The 23,126-nt window shown below is 42.7% G+C and overlaps 1 protein-coding gene across 1 annotated transcript in view; it reads right to left on the minus strand.

Annotated features, from left to right (window-relative positions):
- LOC129840493 (zinc finger protein GLI2-like) overlaps positions 1-19,524 on the minus strand; it is a 72,785-nt gene extending 53,261 nt beyond the window's left edge. The window contains exons 1-2 of the mRNA XM_055908410.1: positions 19,024-19,524; positions 7,563-7,685 (exon numbers count right to left, since the gene is read on the minus strand). Of these exons, the coding sequence (XP_055764385.1) occupies positions 7,563-7,677 (115 nt within the window). The 5' untranslated portion in view covers positions 7,678-7,685; positions 19,024-19,524. The remainder of the gene's footprint in view (positions 1-7,562; positions 7,686-19,023) is intronic.
- Positions 19,525-23,126: the final 3,602 nt, after the last annotated feature.

The raw sequence follows: 23,126 nt of genomic DNA on the forward strand, positions 1-23,126 counted from the left end.
AGAGAGAGAGAGAGAGAGAGAGAGAGAGACAGAGAGAGAGACAGAGAGAGAGACAGAGAGAGAGAGAGAGAGACAGAGAGACAGAGAGACAGAGAGAGAGAGAGAGACAGAGAGAGAGAGAGAGACAGAGAGAGAGAGAGAGAGAGAGAGAGAGAGAGAGATTTTAAGTATATATTTATCTGGGCCCTGCCTATAAATGGACAAAAAAAATAAGAAAAAACTTCTGTTTTCACTTAGTCTACCTAATCTTAATGGCTGCCTCCAAGCTAGCCAGTCCCCCAAGTACAAGTTCAGATAAAAGGGAGAAGGAAGAGGGCATCTTGGAAAGCCATCTAGCTAAATGTTTACAAAAAAAGCCACAGAAATGTATTTGTGCGGAAAGAAATCCCATTACCAAGCCGATTATTCTGTCGTCAGAACAACAGAGTGTTTCCATGTGGAAAGACTTGTACGCTCTATTGAAAGACTACAGCCACTACTACCTGAAAGCACAGCAGCTACAAATGACCGAACTGGAACGAGAGGAAATCCAGTTAAAAATGTGCAACTGTAATTCATTCCACTGACTTCTTCATCAATACATGCTCATATTAGACACTACTGATACAGTATGCCTTTATGGTTCTTTATCCTCTCTCAAATGCACAGTATATGTTACTGTTTACTGTTAATTGCATTTTATATCCAACTTTTTGGGATACAAAAATGCCACAAGGCTGTTCAGAATGAGAGATCCCAGTCTGTCTGAGTTGTAAGTAAACCTTAGTTCCCAGTGTCAGCGGGCTCGTTTCTCCTCTCGCTTCTCCCAAGCCCTGTGAACCCTCCCTGAGAAGGCCTCATTTAGACAGAGAGAGAGAGAAAGAGAGAAAGAAAAAAGAAAAGAAAATTCCCTTCTCAGGAAGATTAGTGGCCGTCCTTTTGGACTAGTCGGAAGAGGTGGACTAGGGGATGCAGAGTCTTTTTCTGCCGCATTTTTCTCTGCCAGCGGCCTGACCCCCGAGTGCTCCCTGCCTGTCCCCCAGTAGCTCATGTGCTGCTGCTGCAGAGGGGGCCAGTGGTGGGGGCCGGGGGCTGGGGCCCGTACATCCTCGATCCAGCTTCAGCCCCCATCAATTATTCCCTGCTGTAGCCTGGCAGCCCCCGGCCCTAGAACCAGACATCAAGGAGGTGATAAAGAAAGTGTCCTTATCGCTAACACACCTCTCTTTAAAACATTATTTACACAGCCCAGACCCATCCTCCATCTCCATCCATCTAGCGAAGGACCCAATGACCAGGGTCTGGGATTCCATTCCTCCCATCCAATCAAAATAATGTTACTGTAGCTCTGGCTAAGGCATGAGAGGACCTAAGCACTTTAACAGCCAGCAATGTTTAGCCCGGTAAAGATAGCTACGACAGTGCCGTCCGTCATTGATCATTACCTCTGTTTATTACCTCAAGAATAACATAGGCATAAGGCATCGTCTGTAAGAGGAAACAGGCTCAGAGGAAAATATATCTCATTGTTTTGTCCCTGGTCTCTCCTGTCCGTCTTCGCTCCTCTCCCTCTCTGCTTCTCTCCTCTGGCGCAGTGGGACTCTCTGAGCCTGTTTAGGCCTGGCCTGTGGGGGCTGTGGGACTCTGTTTAGGCATGGCCCCGGGTCCAGGGGGCCAGACTGGGAGGTGCTAAGTACTTGGCATCCTCCCTACGGGCGGCCCGACTCAGCAGAAAGAGCCAGAGCATTGCAGGGGAGAACCAGGGGGCCCAGAGGTGCTCGCCGCGCCACATCAATCACACTCTCCAATGACAAACTCACTCTCAACACGATGTACACTACCGTTCAAAAAGGTTAGGGTTTGTCCATTAAAATAACATCAAATTGATCAGCAATACAGTGTAGACTGGCTGCTTCATGAAATAGTACCCGCAAAACACCAATCTCAACATCAACAGTGAAGAGGCGACTCCGGGATGCTGGCCTTCTAGGCAGAGTTGCAAAGAAAAAGCCATATCTCAGACTGGCCAATACAAAGAAAAGATTAAGATGGGAAAAAGAACACAGACACTGGACAGTGGAAGCCTAGAAGGCCAGCATCCCAGAGTCGCCTCTTCACTGTTGACGTTGTGACTGGTGTGTTGCGGGTACTATTTAATGAAGCTGCCAGTTGAAGACTTGTGAGGCGTCTGTTTCTCAAACTAGACACTCTAATGTACTTGTCCTCTTGCTAAGTTGTGCACCGGGGCCTCCCACTCCTCTTTCTATTCTGGTTAGAGCCAGTTTGCGCTGTTCTGTGAAGGGAGTAGCCACTTTAAACAATGCCACTTAATATAATGTTTACATACCCTACATTACTCATCTCATATGTATATGTATATACTGTACTCTATATCATCCACTGCATCTTGCCATCTTTATGTAATACATGTATCACTAGCCACTTTAAACTATGCCACTTTATGTTTACATACCCTACATTACTCATCTCATATGTATAGACTGTACACTATACCATCTACTGCATCTTGCCTATGCCGTTCTGTACCATCACTCACTCATATATCTTTATGTACATATTCTTTATCCCTTTACACTTGTGTGTATAAGGTAGTAGTTATGGAATTGTTATATTACTTGTTGGTTATTACTGCATTGTCGGAACTAGAAGCACAAGCATTTCGCTACACTCACATTAACATCTGCTAACCATGTGTATGTGACAAATAAAATGTGATTTGATTTGATTTGAGTAGTACACAGCGTTGTATGAGATCTTCAGTTTCTTGGCAATTTCTCACATGGAATAACCTTCATTTCTCAGAACAAGAATAGACTGACGAGTTTCAGAAGAAATTTGTTTCTGGCCATTTTGAGCCTGTAATCGAACCCACAAATGCTGATGCTCCAGATACTCAACTAGTCTAAAGAAGGCGAGGCCGTATTGCTTCTTTAATCATCCATCACAACAGTTTTCAGCTGTGCTAACATAATTGCAAAATGGTTTTCTAATGATAAACTTGGACTAGCTAACACAACGTGCCATTGGAACATAGGAGTGATGGTTGCTGATAATGGGTCTCTGTACGCCTATGTAGATATTCCATAAAAAATCTGCCGTTTCCAGCTACAATAGTCATTTACAACATTAACAATGTCTACACTGTATTTCTGATCAATTTGATGTCATTTTAATGGACAAAAAAAAAGTGCTTTTTTTTAACCCCAAACTTTTTAACGGTAGTGTGTGTCACCAGCCCACCAAAGCCAGTGAATCAAATCATTACCAGCAGAATAGCACCAGGCTCCCATGGCCTAGGTTAGAAAACATGGATAGACAGGTGAGAAAGTAATTCAAATAGCTTAATCCTTTGAAAACAAAACTTGCCCTTTTCCGGTGTCTCAACCCCTGTTACAGACCTTCCAATATTTCACCCGCTTACAACTTTTTTTTTATTCAAAGAACAAAATAATATTCACCAGCACATATCAATAAGGGTTGAATAACATTATAAGGCAAATATTCACCTCTTCCGAAAATCTGAGTACAATTTCGACAATGTATGATGTCTATAAATGCCTTCCAAATTATGAAACGGATTTGAAATCATAAAAGTTATGCATGAAACCCCATAAACCTATATACCCGGTCTGCCCGGGCCCGCAGCCTTTATAACCGCTAACCAGACAGATGCGGGCTGTCACAGGAAATACAGGAGCTCATTTCAATTCATTAAAGAGAACCAAAACCCTGTGCACGGCCCAGTGGTGAGGGTTAGCTGTTCTGTGTCCAGGCCCAGCAGTTACCAATGAACACACACATACAGACACACACACAGAAAGTGAGGCCAGCCATGCTTCAATAAGCAACGTGGGCTGCAGTCCGGAAGTCACAGGCCAGACTTTTTATAGGTCCAGTTAACATCACCTTCCTGGTCCTTCCACCAATATAAATGACAGACTGAGGACAGGAGCAGCAACTAAAGCTCCATCCACCCACATTCACATACACACACACACACACACACACACACACACACACACACACACACACACACACACACACACACACACACACACACACACACACACACACACAGGAATATCATCAACAGGACCAGACAGAGACCAGGCTGGTCGGTCGGTGCACCTGGGCCCCCATTTTAAACAAAGTGACTCCTACTTGAGTCCAATGTATGCACGCGTCGACTCCACCCCCCATTTCCATAGACCTCTGGGATAGGAGACCAGACCTGGGCTGCCTGCATGTTCACATCAAATAAATGACCGCTCCATGATAAATGGTTCTATTAGCAATCCAGATTGTTAAACTCTGATATAAAAGATGGGAGCGGCCCATTCATTTCACCCCCACCCTTCCGGTCTACACACATAGAGCGCTTGTTTTTTTTATGTGTAAATAACATATTAAAACTCTGCATTAGCCCTGTCCTCTGATAGAGAAGATATTGTTGTGAATAAATAACACAGACAGGAGAATAAAACGGGGGGGGTTCTATAATGGAGCTGGTCGGCCATGTCTGGTCCTCTGAGGTGGGCACGACTTAGCTGACAAGAATCCACCAGCCCGTAGTAAACTACACACTGACAATAAAGCTACAGCGCCGGAACAGAGGCAGTATATTAGAATTGTCTACTTTTTATTCCAAAGCAGGAGGCGGTTCTGCTTGGGAATGTGCTTTTAAGTTCAAGGACTTTGTCTCTTTTGGCTGTGCTCCTACTGCATATTCACTTATCTGTGTCTGGCAAACAGGAATAATAATGCATATTATTGAGATAAGTAATTGCCCTGTCTTGGTGTGCTGGCAGATTTTAGACCTATAAAGCTATCACTCTATAAGCTGGTTCTACCCAGACCCGATTCTATTGGACTGAGGGTGTGAGTGTGTGGTGTTATTAAGATTAAAATATGGATGGTCACACTATTCTAATAGTGATAGGGTAAAGGAGTTATGGGAAGAGAGAGGCCGACGGATGCAGGTTTAAAACAGCAGCTCCACTTTAGATCTGGGGGGGGGGACACACAGAGCAACACACACAGCACTTGTTCTGGACCAAGCCGACCAGGCAGAGATCCAGCTGAACCAGAGTCATTGTAGACCAGGGGAAAGCATAGTTATAGCAGGGCAGGGAGGAGACAGAGGATGGGGTGGCACAGGGGGCCTGCCTTGTTACCCTGCGCCTGGTAATCAAGATTCTCTCTCCAGGCCCCTTTGAAAATTTAAATCAACCTACTTTAAAGACCCTCTCTACGGGGCTGAGGGGGCTTATCCACAGAAGACGATTGGCCCAAACAGAAGGGCCTCTCTATCGCTCGCTGCGGCCGAGAGTATTTCAACATATGACCTCAGCGTGTGTGAATTGGCTCCATTGAGGAAGGCATACTGAGATTAAATTAGAGAGGGTGATCACATTAACAGATTAGGATTTTAAGTTCGTAGGCAGTCAAATGTTTTCTTAATTGCCAGAAGGCTCCGGTCTGGAAACATATTCCTTCACGACAAAATAACCATTGTTCAGACATTCCAAGCACCATATTAGAAATGCTTATTCATGGCAATTCATATGATTTAAGTAATCGTAGAGTGATAAAAAATGAACGGGTTAGCTGGAAATAAAATGGTAGGTCAATATAATTGAGTTAACAATATTGATGTCGACATGAAACAAGTTATTGAAAACAAAGTCCCACTTGATTCATGTCCCATTTATAGTGTATGTAAAATACGTCCTAGATTGATTTAGCCTAATAAACAATTCGTCTTTCATTTCTTTATCATGGCAGGCCACCAAGCCCTTCATTAAAGAATGAAAATGTCACTAAATCACAAGTAGTATTACCATTTCAAAGGTAGCCGTCAATCTGCATCTCTGTCAATCTCTGAAGGAAGGGCCATCTCGTCCACTGAGCTCTGCTCTACCAGTCATTTTTAGTAATTCATCAGTGTGATACTGAGAACAAGGTCTTTCAACCTCATTATACAGGCCTTCACTGACATCTTTAAAACATGCATTCTTTATCTGTCTGTTTCTCCTCATCGTGGTGGACACTAGTCTTGAATGTCATTTCAAAGACAAACTATCCTCGTGTCATCATACATGTGTATTAATTGAAGTTATCAGTGACATCTTGAAATTGGTCTAATTAACTAATTAGCTTTGGCCCTTCTGATAGGTTAAGGAATTAGGATTCACTCTGAATTAAATTAGGAGAAAAACTGCTGGTTTCTGTTGCAGGAATTCCTAGTAGACGTTTAAGACATCACAGAGTCGCCCCTATAGACGCCTACTATTTTTCTCTTTGTCAACTCAAATTGTCTTTCCTTATTCTTACAGAAAATCATTAAATTATTGTTGGACTAACGGACCGTGCGCTGCAAACTCCACAAGGTTATGAAAACAAACTTGAGGTCTATAGAAGTTTTTTTTTTTTTAAATGGGCCTGATGTCAATCGTTAGGGACAGAAAATTTATGGCCTATTTTTTATCTTTGTTCTTCCTTAAACAATTAATGGATATTTCTTTATCATGGCAGGCCACCAAGCCCTTCATTAAAGAGTAAAAATGTCACTAAATCACAAGAAGTTGTATTACCATTTCAAAGGTAGCCGTCAATCTGCATCTCTGTCAATCTCTGAAGGAAGGGCCATCTCGCCCACTGCAACGCTACTCTACCAGACATTTTTAGTAATTCATCAGTGTGATACTCTGGAGGTAAGAACAAGGTCTTTCAACCTCATTATACAGGCCTTTCATCACACATTCACTGACATCTTTAAAACATGCATTCTCTCTCTGTCTCTCCCGACCGCCCTATGAAAGAGGCATACTGCTACTTTTCATTAATTTCAACAAACACAGACATTTTACCTTTCGAAGGCCAGCCCCATGTAGTTATACGAACCATTAATCAGAGATTATGCCCCCAAATCGAGCAACGTCGCTGTCTTTAGTCTTTATGAACTTCTCCCTGTGACAGACATACACGCACACACTCACAACACACACACACACACACACACACACACACACACACACACACACACACACACACACACACACACACACACACACACACACACAACCACCCCCACCCCACACACACACTGCTATGCTACAGTACCTGTTCAGTATTAATGATGCTCTTTAACAGGGCCCAGCGTTACATTACTGATTCCTATCAGCTCTACTGTAAGTCACCTCTGACTGCTCCAGGTGCCACAGGAAGAGCCTTATCAGGGACGATTAGAGCCCAGAGCAACTTCTCCCAAGACAGCATTTTATCTTTGATATGTATATTTCATGTGCACGTTCTCTCTCAAACCTCTTCCTTCCCCCGGCCCTATCAGTCTCTGTAAGACCTTGGCTTGTGTGACAGTCTTACAGTATGTAGGGAGTACGGGACGCAGGGTCCCTTTTCCTTACAGTAAAACCTGTGTCAGCAGGAGAAACCAACCTGGAGTGGAGGTGCACAAAAGAATAGAGACGGACCATTATCCTTCCAGTAAAACTAAAACCGTATGTATTTCTTCTTTAAAGTCATTGAAGAAAAGTGTACAGTACCTCTGGTGACAGCTGAAGGGGAGAGTTTCTTCGGGAGGTCAGTGAAGCCGTTTCCATCCAGACCAGAGCCTTTCTTCTCTGTGGTCGTCGGGGCAGAGGTCTCCATTCTGGACATCAGAAGCTCTGAAGGAAACGACATGAGGTGGCATCGTCATTATCATTTCATTATGTGACATGTACACAGTAGGCCAATGATATGTATACAGTAGGCCAATGATATGTATACAGTAGGCCACATTATACAGTAGGCCGCATCCTCTGAAGAGATCCAATGTGTTTTCTCAACACGTTTGAAGATAAGGGTGTATTATTCTTAGCAAGCGAAGCTGAACAATCAGTTCAAATAGTGCTGATAAAAAGATCAACAGTTAAATAAGCTTTGATGGCAGCCAGGCTAGGTTACGCCAAACCCCCTTTGGAGACAGCAAACCGTAGCATGAGTCACTGGGGTCCTGGAAGAGAGCAGCAACTTAAATGAGATTTCTTTCAGGACAAAACCACTACATGTTTGCACTGCAACCAAAGATAAGCGGCTAGGTTCAACAAAGATAAACAAGCGACGCGCTGCCTGCCAAGTCATTCTTCGTTGAGATGGCTGTTTGAGCACGTTGATGGCTGTTTGAGAGACAGTCAGATTCACACACTGCAGGCTGGGCTCAGTTCAGTTGATATTATAGTTTGCTACACGTGCTTTATACAATATAGGGGAGGTTTTTCCTTGAACCTGTTATAAAGCCCAGGCTTAGTGTTTCTATCTATCTCCCCTATATTGTGTAAAGCAGGTATAGCAAACTATAATATCAACTGACAGTCATCAACGTCCTCAAACAGCCATCTAAACCATTTTTCCTTCAAGGTGTTGTAAAGTCTGGGCTTAGTGTATCTAGATCATAATGGGTGTCTTATTAATAAGACTAGCCTCCAGCCCAGACTACGTGTAAGTGGGGTATGCGGCGGGTATGCGTGGGGTGTATGTGGAGATGGGGGAGGAGGAGCGGTAAACTCTCCCTCCCCTGAAGAGCTGCGACACATGGTCGTAACTGGCCGGACGGACGGGAGACAGGAGACAGAAGAGCCAGGGCTATGGGACACTACAGGTGTCAGACACCACACTAACAGATGGAAACCAACTTAAACAAATTACCAGGGGCACGCTTGATCTCTCCTGTTGGTCACCAGGGCTCTCTCCACTCCACTCTACTCTAATCTACTCTACTTCTCTGGTCTTCTCTTGTCTTGTCTTGTCTTTTCTTGTCTGCTCTCCTCTCCTCTCCACTCTCTTGTTCCATGACACTGATGAGGAGGGCATGTCAATAAGATCCACTGATAGTTAAAAGGCTTTCAACACTCCGTGAGACTAATCCCAACCTCAGCTAAATGTGTGAATGGCACATATTATTACTAGGGTGTAATGAATGACCAGAAGGGGGATTGAGCAGCTAAAAACTCTAGCCTGACTGATGTTTACTAATGAAAACCAAAATACACCAAAGGACTGGCTGACTGGGGCATGAATGAATGACACGACACTACTGTCTCATGTGCCACATTTACCACCCTCCCCACAAAGCAGCGTCGGTGGAGAAAAAGGGCCCCTGGCCCCCCACACCTGCTAGGCTGTCTCAAAGAGACACCACAGCAGTAAAGACAGTAGACAAAGCTGTCCATCAGGCCTTTACATCCTGCCAACCCTCCCAGCTTGCTCAAGGGGCAGTAAACTGTGTTTTAACAATGTAGACCTACAAATTCACTGTCTGTCCAGTGTGTTTAACTGTCTCACTCTGTGCACTGTGTGTGACTCAGTCTGTGAAAACGAAATGGGTTCTCAAGAATGGCACAAGAAGTTCAGTTCATGTCAAGTGTGTGTGTGTGTGTGAGTGTGAGTGTGTGTGTGTGTGTGTGTGTGCGTGCGTGCGTGTGCGTGCGTGGGTGGGTGGGTGTGCGTGCGTGTTCCTGAGAGTGTTATTTTGTGTGTGCCTTTGTGTCAAGATATGAATGTCGTATCTCTGAGGGTCATGGCTAAATCTATTGATGGTAGAAACAATAAACCATACCTTTATTAAAGTTCAAAAGCTAAATAAATAAACGTGAGAGAATAGACTAGTATTATTTTAGTAGCTAGGAGATGGTTAATTACCATGATAATAAACCCAGCAGTAGATTTAGATATGCAGCTGAGAGAAATAATGAACTTCTACCTCCTATTGTTAACCGTCATTACCTTTAAACACGACACACAATGATCCATTTAACCATGAAAACGAACAATGCAAAGCCTTACAAAAAAGGTTATTTATAACAAAAGAACAACAACTCCTCAAACTACTTTCTCATTCGGCCTCTGTCTTTGTGTTGAAACCAATGTCTGTTTGTTTTAGCACCTCGGTCTTTAACTGAAGTTCCCTCCAATTCGGTTCGGCTCTCCTTTCCTTTCAGGAGCTCTGAGAGAAGAAGAAGCTCAAGCCTCTTCCTGGCTTTTTGTTTTGTTTTAGGTATTGCAGTTTTGTACTGGGTCTATCCCATGTGTCTCTAAACCACACCCTACTAGAGCTACAAAGGGTAAAGATTTAATGCGCTGTATTCTGTCCCTACTCTTCAACTATTGTATATTTAACATGGCCTTGGTACTTATGAGTCATTGTAGTTTCAGGTCATTAAAGCGTAATAATCAGGAAACTGTCTGAATAAGATGGGAATGGAAAGATGTTCCTCATCCCTATGAGAGTGAGAAGTGAAGAGAGAGAGTGAAGAGAGTGATTGAGTACAGTTATCCCGTTAACCCACTGTCCAGTCCACTTCCTGTGTGCAAACACAAGTAGACAAAACACAGCTTAAACATGCAAGGCCAGCTTTAACCACTCATAGCTAAACCAAAGGAGACTTTCCTCTTGTTGATCTAATCCTCTTTTCACTAACAACCTCTTAATTCCAAGAGCAGAAATTAACTAAGCGTTAGTCATGATCGTTAGACCGTTAGACATAGTTGTATGAAAAAGAATCTTGGACAAAAAGTATTGTATCGTATGGTTAATTATGAGCAACAAAAATATCTGGGTGTAGTTCTGAGTTACTCTGACATGCATGTATTATTCTTGTAAGAAATGTCCTAGGATTCAAAATGGCCTGCCGTGAGAGAGAAGGGTATTCCCAGTGTCTGGAAAAATGTATGTCTCGGCATTCCAGGTGCTGGTCTCCTGCTTTACCGGAGCAGAGTGCAGTTTGGCACATCACAGAGTATTACTTATAGCTTCCCACAAACCATCACCACGCTCAGTTATTACACCGCGAGCTGTCAGCCAAACAAATGACTGTGACTGAACACTGAAAGGTCACAGTAGTGCAGTAAAATCACAGAGCAGAGTCAGGCCCACTACCGAGCCTCTCTCTGAAGGGACTGAAGCACGGGAGTCGGGCACTTTCTGGAATTTATGGTTACGTGTACCCTCTTCTGAAAAATTGTAGTCTCGTAAAAGCAGCCCACATACTGCTTATGACTATAAGCACAAGTGGGAGATCACTTGTAGCGGCGTTTGAATACGAAGAATCTTTATTATTTGGAGTACTGTATGTTTGCAACATAGACTATATGCAGAAAATGTTCCAAGTTAAACAGGGTTGTTGTGCCTAACAATTTGAATAGGTGAATCATTTCCCTCTCAAAAGGCCCACCAAGGGTCTTCTGAGAACACACTCTGAGGAGTGTTTTAGTCACCGGATGAGTCTCTAGCCTAGAAACGTTTTATTACAACAAGGGCTATCACAGACGCAAGAGCAGTGGCGTGTATTCATGGATGCCAAGGGAAGCCAGGCATCGCTAAAACATTTACCATGAAAACATTTGAAAAAAACATGAAATAATGTATCTTTCGTCTCTCTGTGTTTCATAATATTCCTTCAATTTGCAAGAGGTTGAATGTATCTCACCGGAGAAAGCATCCGGGTGAGAGAAACAGCTCCCCTCTGTCTCTGTATGTGTAGCCCATCTATATGATGCTGTCTGGTCAAAAAGAGTATGACATTTTTGCTGCCCATAGCATTGAATGCAAGGGAAGCCAGCAAGAATTTGGCTTTGAGCTAAATTGAGTGAGCTGAGTGAGCTGAACCGTGAATGGTCCTGGCTCACCAAAAAAAGTGTCAAGGGAAGCCAGTTTGGATTTGGCTTCACTTCAATCACATCACATCGAGATCAATACATCATTGACAGAATCAACTTGAATTGTTGCATCTTGTTGTGTTGTTGTCCGGTGGCTAGCTAGCTAGCTAAAATTGGCCCTTTTCTAAATTAGCTATGGATGGAGATAGGGATTTGGACTTGTGATTTTACTTAATTCTCCGTACTGGTTAATGATTGTGACAGTGATTCTGATCCAACCATAAATTCATACATTGTGGCCCTGGCCTGAGAGAATGGAAGTTCAATATGTAGCCAGATGTAGAAGGCTAACATTAATTAGCTAACATTGCCCATAAAAAGGGAGTTAGGCTAGCGAGCAAGTATTTTAGCCAGGTAGCCTAGGACAACAAAAAAGAAAAGTGTGTACTCTATGATAGTCATAGATCGTTCCGTCAACATAAAAAAGACACACACACACACACACACACACACACACACACACACACACACACACACACACACACACACACACACACACACACACACACACACACACACACACACACACACACACACACACACACAAACCAGTACTATGGACAGCAACATCATATTTAGCTTGCATTGATTGGACAAAATTGTTTTTGGTATCTTTTAGTTGTCACTGTCTTAGACTGATGCCCCTCTCTCTCTCTCTCTCTCTCTCTCTCTCTCTCTCTCTCTCTCTCTCTCTCTCTCTCTCTCTCTCTCTCTCTCTCTCTCTCTCTCTCTCTCTCTCTCTCTCTCTCTCTCTCTCTCTCTCTCTCTCTCGGTTCAGCGGAGATTGGTTGGTTGGCTTGTTGTGGACAGACGAAGCCGAGAGGAGGCGAGACGAAGAGAGGAGCCCCGTGGATAAGAACCCATCCCCTGCCTGTAAGTGCAGTATCCTGTGGGTGATCTTTTCAGGTCCTGGCAATGCCATACAGATGTTGAGCTTACAGCTCCAACTCCACTTCAGAGGAGAAATCACCTACTAGAGGAATTAGCCTGTCACCGTGACTCAGCCCAAAGAATGACTGCTCCTCTCTCGTCTGCTCGCGATATAGGCCTCTTCAGGCAAAGAGGAGGAGGCGCTCGCCTCTAAACACAGATTCACAGTAGCAAACAGGGCTCGCTCCGCTATGTGTATTTCCCAGAGCAACGAGGGTTAAGCCTTGGCCTTTCATATCCCTGATCAACAATGAAATGGCATGTGGGCATTGATTAACCGCTTGGTATCACCGCTATGCCTTTTCATCCGGAGTCCAAATGGTGTGTTAAACTGTGTTATACACCTCATGTTTTAGTCACAGTTTGGACTCCTTCCGTCATCTCTGCTGTTGGCAGCTGAGGCTCTAAAAGGGTGAGCAACTGTTCATCCCCAAAACCTCACCCTGATCAGTAACGCCCTGATCTCCCCATGTAGCACAACATTAACCTCTTAACCAACCAGTAAGCTCCTGCTCAGAGGAAGCTGTCGCCATGACAGGGGAATCACCACAGCCAGAGGAATCTCTTCAAACACCCTTAAGCCATGGCTGTAACCACTCTCCAGTCCACCAGCCACAGCTGCCAAACAGCGGCATAACAGAGTGAAACACACACAGCTCACCTTAAAGCCATGCGGTACTAATGGCTACTGACACAGTGGAAGGCCCAGTGACCCCAGCGAGGCTCTGTTGCTCAATGTGAAGGCATGAGGGCCCACAGGATGAAGACTACAACTGCCTCTGTCAGTCCTTGGTTGCGTCCCAAGTGGGACCCTACTCCCTATATAGTGCACTGCCCTATGGACCCTGGTCAAAAGTAGTGCACTAAATAGGGAATGGGTCGCCCTTTAGGATGCAGTCCTTGCCTTCAACAGGGAGGAGTGAGGCCTCAGAGGGCCCACGGAGAGCCCCAACCAGGTTCGGACCCTGCGCCTGATTGTAGGCGCTGGGAGCTGAGTGTGCTGCCTTGTGGGGGAAGAAGGCAAAGGGGATTGATTGCTAAGGGATAACACATGGGCTGGGTGTATACCACATGTAAGACAAGCCCTGTCCTGGGTTCTTTAGACTGTCAGTAAGGAGTCTGTGGCTTGGCAGCATTTTAACGCTGATCTAATACAGAACCCCTACAGGCAGGATTTGGGTTGCCTGCTTTGAAGCTATTCAGCGCTGACAAATAAGTTATCACATCTCACGTTTCTTCCCTTGCCATGGCCAAATCATGAAGGCATTTATTTATGCGAAATCAAAACTACCCTTTACCCTCTGACACCATTCAAAGTCCACTGAGTCCCTGGCACCAGTCACTGGTTTTGGGCTGCATTTGAAATGGTTAGTGTTGTTGATTCTGTTTACTTCTTTTCACTGCACGAGGACATTTTTATTACTGACATCGCGCACGCACGCGCGCACACACACACACACACACACACACACACACACACACACACACACACACACACACACACACACACACACACACACACACACACACACACACACACACACACACACACACACACACACACACACACACACACACACACACACACACACACACACACACACACACTCCCTGTTGCTGTCAAAAAGAGTCCGAAGAGACCAACAGGGCTATAGCGTCCCTTCAGGAATTAATTAACTGGTGAATCAAAGAGCCATACTACATTAAATACAGTACTGAGGACGAGGAGCAGAGGAGGAGAGAGGCCCATGTCCCCTGTGGCCCTCTGGTCCAGACCTTTGATTTCTCATGTCTCTTGGTGTGTGTGTGTGTGTGTGTGTGTGTGTGTGTGTGTGTGTGTGTGTGTGTGTGTGTGTGTGTGTGTGTGTGTGTGTGTGTGTGTGTGTGTGTGTGTGTGTGTGTGTGTGTGTGTGTGTGTGTGTGTGTGTGTGTGATGTATATTGGTCTGTGTGTAATGTCTTGTCATGTGTGTGTAATCTGTGATGCCATTTCATGAAACGGAGCTCTGTTTTCATCATGTATAATTGCATTTGCGTTAAAATAGATTTTTTTGCATATGATACAGTATCTTAGAATGAGGGGCACAACTGGTTGTGATTGATTAATAACAATTAGAATCTAGATTATGCAAAAACAAAGATGAGAGAGAGAGAGAGAGAGAGAGAGAGAGAGAGAGAGAGAGAGAGAGAGAGAGAGAGAGGGGGAATAATAGAGGCAGTCTAGCTGTGAGACCAAACTGATTCTGGAGTTGAGCTCTGTGTTGTTGACATCTGACCCTGCTCCTGTGGAGTGCTGAGAGAGAAAACACAACTCACTGTTTGTTTGATCTAAAGAAATTAAATAAATATGACCTGTAGATATCCTCAGACACATTGGTTGAGCTGAGACTCTTAAGAGCTGCAATTTTAATATATTATTAAGATGGTCTTATAATGCAAGAGACATCCCAGCTAGCACATTTCATTCCTTGGAAGTTGTGGGAACGTACGTTTTAGGTTTCCCATCGATTCTGGGAATGAGGCCATGAGTTTCCTGACTGGTAAAAGGGAAAGTATTTCAAACGTTCTGAGAATGGAAGTAAAAATATGGCATGTTCTGGGAAAGTTCATTTTTTTAGGTTGCAGGGAGGTTCTTAGAACGTTTTACTGTGGTTCCCTGAAAGTTTTCCTGGGAGGTTTTATTAATGTTCTGAGAACTAATATTATAGTTTATTTGAATAATTATTTAACGTTCTTAAAACATGTTTCAATAAGACCTAAAAATACTACTAGCTTGAGTTAACAGTTTTGAACTCCGACAGAAATGAATTTGCTGAGGCAATCATGCAAACACATTTATTTTTTATTGTGGGAGATTTCAGGGGGATTCAAACCTATAATCTTCAGCTTGCATGCCATGTTTTTTTTTTTTACTCATACAGAGCTGGTCATTTTTGTCTATTCAAACAGACCTCATTTCAAAGGAAACAAGCACTTATTAAGATCTGGTGTAGCCAATTATTGGGTGTGGCCAACACTGCTGAACATGCTTAACAAGATAGAGGATAGAGAGAGATTTGTTTACGCTGAGAACGGAAAGTATATGTTTTTAAATAACATTCTTAGAACGTTCTTTGAGTGATACTACTGTTTTCTTGCGGTTTTAATGGAACATTTTCTGAAATGTTCTGAGACCATCACTTTAAATAGAACCATGACGAAACTTATAGAAAACGTGATGCAGAATTACTCAAATTGCCACAGAAGAATGTTCTCGGAACAATTTGAGAACGTTACTTAAATAGAACCATGAGGAAACGTGTAAGAAATGTTATGCTGAAATACTGAAATTCACACCTAAGAAACATGAATGTTATGCGCTAGCTGGGTATCCTGCACCATTCCTAGAACATTGTGGGAAGGTCGTATGCAAAATAACCATAGGACAACCACACTCTCACCAAGCTCTAACAAACATATGGTTCTCAGAATATTATGTGCTGGCTGGGATTTTGGCCTCTTTTTTGTTAACATTTTTGCAAATTAAACAAAACTTATATTAGACAAGGCAGTGTAACGAGCAGATAAATAGTTGATGGAGGCTAAGTTAAACAATGGAATTAAACAAAGTTTGATTCATCTTCGAATTCCCTCCAAAGATAGCAATTGGTTTGACCTGAGCCAGATGTGATGTGGTGTTGAGAGGAATAGTACAACAATGTTCACGCCTTTGTCTGAGCCAAAACTGTAGAAACAGCCAAGCTGGATAACTGTAGAATACCGTTTACATGAAGGTGAAAATTCATGGTATTAACACTGACAGTTTCAAACTTTACGGTCATAGTTTTTCCTCTGAAAAACGTCTAGCTAAGCAACCTGACAAAATCGACTCACTTCACATGATGTAATCCATAAGGACTATTCCATAAGAAATATGTGAGGTGAGCCATTGTTTCTTAGTGGTTCTAGTGTTGTCCCCTTAGGACAGAGACAGTTAATGCTGCCTATGTCGATAGAGCCATAGCACGTGTGGAGACACACACACACACACACACAGCCTCCAGGGCAGACTGCTGTGGTCAGGGGCCTCTTTGAACAAACCAAAATATTAGTTTTCTGGAGGGTATGGCAGCAATTACTGCTCTTTGCTGTGTGGTAAGAAGGGAACCTCTGAGAGAGAGAGAGAGAGAGAGAGAGAAAGGGGAGGGGGAGAGTAAGTAAGCATTCCATTGTTAGTCAACACCTGTTGTTTACGAAGCATGTGACGAATAACATTTGATTTGATTTGAGAGAGGGAAGGAAAGGGGTAGTCGTGTGATGTGTTTTAGTGTGGTTTGATTGTAAATGCCCACTTCTTAACAGTTGGACATCAGATAACGTAAAACAAAAAAAATGAATACAATTAAAGATAACCGTGTATACTGTAGGTATCTCATACTACTTTCTCATCTTTTCAAACAGGCAGAAATAAGAATAAGATAGCATTCAATAGAACGTTTATTTCAATACATGGTAATGCCTACGGTTTAAGCCTTAATCAACCTGTTATTTCTAGTGTTTAGCCAGTGGCATTTCCCTTCACCTGCCTGAATGACTTCCTAGGCCAGATAGCTTCATTGGTGCTGTGTTCTTGTTTATGGGGGATAAGATACTTTTCAATCCTCTCAGTGGGGAGTTTGACTCACTTTTCATTCAGACATCTCCCCTGCTCCTCGCTCTCTCCTGAATACCAGACTCAACTTCTATTCCACTTTTTCAAACACTTAAGAAACCAGGAAGTCCCCCTCTTTTTGTCTGTGTTCTCTGGAGAAGAGAAAAGCTAGCAAAATCAATAATGGCATTCGTGGAGTGGGCCAGCGGTGTGAACACGGCTGCAGAATGGCTCTGCTTGGTGAGTGTCTACGTCCCAAATGACACCATATTCCCTATCTAGTGCACTGCTTTTGACCTGGGCTGGATAGGATGCCATTTGAGAGGCTGAGATGAAAGTGGGGGTAGGTTGATGACCGCAGCACCAAGCCTCAGTCCCCTTTGAATAATGTGAAAGGCCCATCATTTCTTTAAATCTTTTCAACTCTTCGCTGCCTGACTGCTGGAAGTCTTCATCCTGCACAATAGAAAATGCACAAAAACTTTTTTCTAATGCAAATGAACTAAACCAACCGACGGGCCATTCACATAAAAACACACACACGTCCCAGGCCAGAACCAACTCTGTGGTTACATATTAAAGGAAGGTATTGATTTATTTACAACCTTTTTTAATATTACTCATCTTCGTACATTTTGATCATAATGCTTATCTCTACTATCTCTAGCTTATTTTCTCTCAAATAAAGATAAGACTATTAGCAAAAGCATATTAAAATGTTGTTTCATGTTTTGTTTGCAATTTATTCATAAATGAATAACACACCAGGGAAACATTAACAATGCATATTAATTGCAGCCATTGAAATGCACAGCAATGTACATTTTCTGCATTGGGTGTGACTGCTAATGACTCTCAGTAGCAAACACACGAACTTTTTGCGAGTTGGATACCTTTCAGATTGAGGGGATTTAGGAAGGGTCTCTTTCATTCAAGCAGGCTAAACTCACGAAAGCTCAAGTTAAAGCTAGAATCCTTAATTGAAACAATAACAAAGCGAACATCCAGCCTCTGTTTTTGGTAAAAAGCTGAGGGATGGGCCTGGAGAAATGTAACCACTCTCAAATTCATATGCATAGTTATGGATGCAAGGACTGGCCCATCCATGGTATCAAAATGATGGTTTTAACCATGTATTGAGGTTTTACAGCGTTTGTTACATTGACATTTTTTTACAAATATTGGACTAAAACAAGCTTATATTTGGGGTTATGATGGGGTACGACAGTTGAACTAAACCCATAACGCATTTATAAGTTATATTCTTCAAGAATCAATGGGTATATCATACATTTTTTTAAAGTCAAACAATTGATGTAGTCACTAAGGATTCTAGCTAAGCAACAATAGGGCTGATGTCTCTTGCGCAGGTTTGAGCGCATCTACTGACAAATAGAAAAAGTTGCAGCGCAGAATTTGTGACATTCCAATGTCAAGTCAGGTAAGTTGAAAGTGGAAATGTTTTAAGTAACTCCGAATGGGCAGTTTTCTCTCATCTATATGGCTCATGTTCACAATTTTCATAGTTTTTATTTATTCTGTATGGTCAATATAAAAAAAAAGGCGCTATTTTAATAGGTTACGTTTAAATACCATTTTAGGCAATTCAATGTAACAATTTCAAATGTGCACTAAAATTAATATTTCAAATGATTTACTAGCCTATTCACAATAAGAATAATCTTCTAATAATGAATAAGAAAGATGATTTCCAGAGTTCATCATCACATGCATGTCCAGTCCACCTACCTCAGTGGTGATGCCTGTGGTCGGTATGGTCCGGTGCGTCTCCCTCCGTTCTGTTTGTCCACTAGTTCTGTACAAGTTTCAGCAACGCGATCGAAGATTACCGTTAGGTCAAACTTTCTCGGTCAAAAAGCAAGAAGTAACAAACTCCTTCCAATGCAAGGATGAAATCCATAAAGTATAATCTAGTAGCCTAAACACGATCAAGACTAACTCAATTCCTCTTCCAAACTTCTCATAAAGTTCACCGTAGACTTTATGTGCGTTGTCTCAACTTTTACAATCCACCACCGAGAATAACGAAACAAGTTTTTGAAATCGATCCTCCCTTACTAAGAACACATTGCAGGATATCGAACTTTGTAGCCTAAAGAGGTCTGAAAGGTTTGAGGGTGGTTCGTTCTTCGTCAGAAATGTGGTTTTGAGACGCCAGGCTGATATGTTTTCAATCTGGTCCCCCTCATTCTCTCTCCTCCTCTCTCTCTTCTCGCACTCGTCTCTACCTCTCTGGTGAGTATTACCATTTGCTGTACCAGATGGGCCGGTCTAGCCAAACCAACTAAGGCTCAAGGTTTAGGGAAAAGTTGTATAAAGTTTCACCATTGTATAATATTAGGTGATTGACCTGCATCCAGAGCTCCCCATACGATGTTAGTGTCTCAGCCAATTAAAAGATACATGTTTTAATTATAATGTTTTATTTAAAACATATTAGACTAGTTTGTATGTGTATGATATGTTATGTGTAGATAGGCCTTAACATTAACAAATAATTGCATAATAATAACATTACATTTAGATAAATGAACAAACTGGAGTTATGTTGTGAGCTGAAATGAATGCAATTTATTTATCCTCAACAGTAAACAACCAACGTCCTTGTCACCCGAATTCCAGCCCCTCTTACTACCTCGAAGTGCAGACACTGAAACGTGTGTAGCCCAATTTAACGATTCATTCAATGAATTACATAAATTATAACAAATATGATCATTAATGCCTATTTGGAATTTTGGAGCCAAGAAACCAAATCTGCCATAACAAGGTAATTACCCTAATGTATGCTATAGGTATTTAATCTTACTCTAATTTATTAATAATGTATTCATTTGGACAATCATATCCATCCACGGCATGTTGTCTAGCCCAATTCTTTAGAGCACCTGTGTTTGGATAATTTTTTTCGTTGAGCGGTTATTAATCAATCGAACTAACGATTTTGGACATTTGTAGAATATAGGTTTATTTCATTTCTAGAATTGATTCTAACAAACAAATGGATGATGTCCATTGCTTCTTAGACCATTATTTTTTATTTATTTACATGGCAGAACTGTATTTATTGTGTACAGGCCTAGTGGTCATTGACACATTTTGAAAGGTCCTCTTCCAGTAATTGCCGTGATTGTTGCAGACAGCACAGCACGGGCAATTTTCCTTTCTCGCCATTCTGACAAGTTCCGGTCTAAAATTCAGTTAGTGTTTCAAAACAAGCATATAGGTAGGCCTACGGTCTGTCACTTCATAACTCAGTCGTTAAAAAATATATGAATATATTAATAATGTGTGTGGTGAGACACCAATAGAACATAACTGTGCTGTGTTGCATTTAACCAATAGTCCAATAGCAAGGCTGAATGTGGTCATTTCATATAAAATAACGACATCTAGTGGAGCAATAGATAACTTGCAAGGACAAAGACATTTAGAGAGCTATCAATAGGCCTTCCTTGGGCATTTAGGGCCCCCGTAGCTTCCAGGTTTACAGTGCAGAACATTTTAAATCAAATACAATTGATTCTAAGTAACCCCATCCATCATGGTAGAGATCGGTGCGTTCTACAACCCACAGGGCAAACTTTAGAACTCACAGAGGCCATAGCAGTGCACTCACTGTGTGCCCATGCCTGTTTTTAAAGGTTTGTTCACAAGTGCCAAGTGACATACGCCTTGTTCTTGTGCCAGAAGATCGTAAAGGCAGGAATTTTAATGAGTATCTTAGCATCCTGTCATCAGAAGAAAATAAAACAAGGGCGAGGAGGGATAGAGGCCTTGGGAGGAAGAGGCAAAGAGGTGTCAGAGTTAGGGTGTGGTTGGTGGTTGCACAGTGAAGTTATTGTGAGATCATACTTGTGAGATTTTTCCGTATGATCTCACACTGTCCTAAATCAGCACCACCGCCTGCTGTATACCCATAGAGCCAATGAAGCCATTGTTGCGTGCAGCTGTGGGTTTTCAAAGTCCGTTTTTTTTTTTTTTTTTTTTGCGTGTATTAGAAAACAATTTGAAAATGAGGATGGTGAGCAAAGGGGTTTCTACCACTGCATAACATATTTAAATACTATTGTTTCTTGTGAATGATACATGATGAAATCAGTCTTTTTATCGGAAAATGTTCCGTTTTCGATCGAATTGCCTGCCGTCCACCTTGCTATTCAATATTACACCACATAGTGGCAGTAAGTCTCCTGTTGTTGATACGTTGACCCTTACTGAGATATTCGTGACCAAATTTCCATGTTTTTGTAGTGCGTTAATACTGCTTCAGTATCTGGTCCTCTGTAGCTCAGTTGGAAGGGCATGCCTCTTGCAATGCCAGAAGTGGGTGCAATTCAAATGTATGCACCCGTTACTGTTAGTCGCTTTGGATAAAAGTGTCTGCCAAATGGAATATATTATTATTCAGTGCCTTCATAAAGTATTCAGACCCGTTGACTTTTTCCACATTTTGTTATGTTACAGCCTTATTTTTTAAATTGATTAAATAAATAAAAATCCTCAGCAATCTATACACAATACCCCATAATGACAAAGCGAAAACAGGTTTTAAGAAATGTTTGCAAATGTATATATATATAAAAAAATATATAAATACCTTATTTATTCAGACCCTTTGCTATGAGACTCGAAATTGAGCTCAGGTGCATCCTGTTTCCATTGATCATCGTTGAAATGTTTCTACAACTTGATTGGAGTCCACCTGTGGTAATTTTAATTGATTGGCCATGATTTGGAAAGGCACATACATGTCCCACAGTTGACAGTGGATGTTGACAGTGCATGTCAGAGCAAAAACAAAGCCATGAGGTTGAAGAACTCCGAGACAGGATTGTGTCGAGGCAGACATCTGGGGAACGATACTGAAACATTTCTGCAGCTTTGAAGGACACCCAAGAACACATTGGCCTCCTTCATTCTTAAATGGAAGAAGTTTGGAACCTCCAAGACTCTTCCTAGAGCTGTCCGTCCGGCCAAACTGAGCAATCGGGAGGTGACCAAGGACCTGATGGTCACTCCGACAAAGCTCTAGAGTTTTTCTGTGGAAGAACCTTCCAGAAGGACAACCATCTCTGTGTAACAGTATAACTTTAAACCGTCCCCTCGCCCCAACACAGGCGCGAACCAGGGACCCTCTGCACACATCAACAACGGTCGCCCACGAAGCATCGTTACCCATCGCTCCACAAAGGCCGCGGCCCTTGCAGAGCAAGGTGCAACACTACTTCTAGGTTTCAGAGCAAGTGACGTAACTGATTGAAAGGCTAGTAGCGCGTACCCGCTAACTAGCTAGCCATTTCACATCCGTTACACTCACCCCCCTTTCAACCTCCTCCTTTTCCGCAGCAACCAGTGATCCGGGTCAACAGCATCAATGCAACAGTATAACTTTAGTACGTCCCCTCGCCCCAACCTCGGGCGCGAACCAGGGACCCTCTGCATACATCAACAACAGTCACCCACAAAGCGTCGTTACCCATCGCTCCACAAAAGCCGCGGCCCTTGCAGAGCAAGGGGCAACACTACTAATAGGTTTCAGAGCAAGTGACGTAACTGATTGAAATGCTACTAGCGCGTACCCGCTAACTAGCTAGCCATTTCACATCCGTTACACTCACCCCCCTTTCAACCTCCTCCTTTTCCGCAGCAACCAGTGATCCGGGTCAACAGCATCAATGTAACAGTATAACTTTAAACCGTCCCCTCGCCCCAACACGGGCGCGAACCAGGGACCCTCTGCACACATCAACAACGGTCGCCCACGAAGCATCGTTACCCATCGCTCCACAAAGGCCGCGGCCCTTGCAGAGCAAGGTGCAACACTACTT

This window comes from Salvelinus fontinalis, chromosome 41 (genome assembly GCF_029448725.1).
Source record: "Salvelinus fontinalis isolate EN_2023a chromosome 41, ASM2944872v1, whole genome shotgun sequence".
Classification (NCBI taxonomy): Eukaryota; Metazoa; Chordata; class Actinopteri; order Salmoniformes; family Salmonidae; genus Salvelinus; species Salvelinus fontinalis.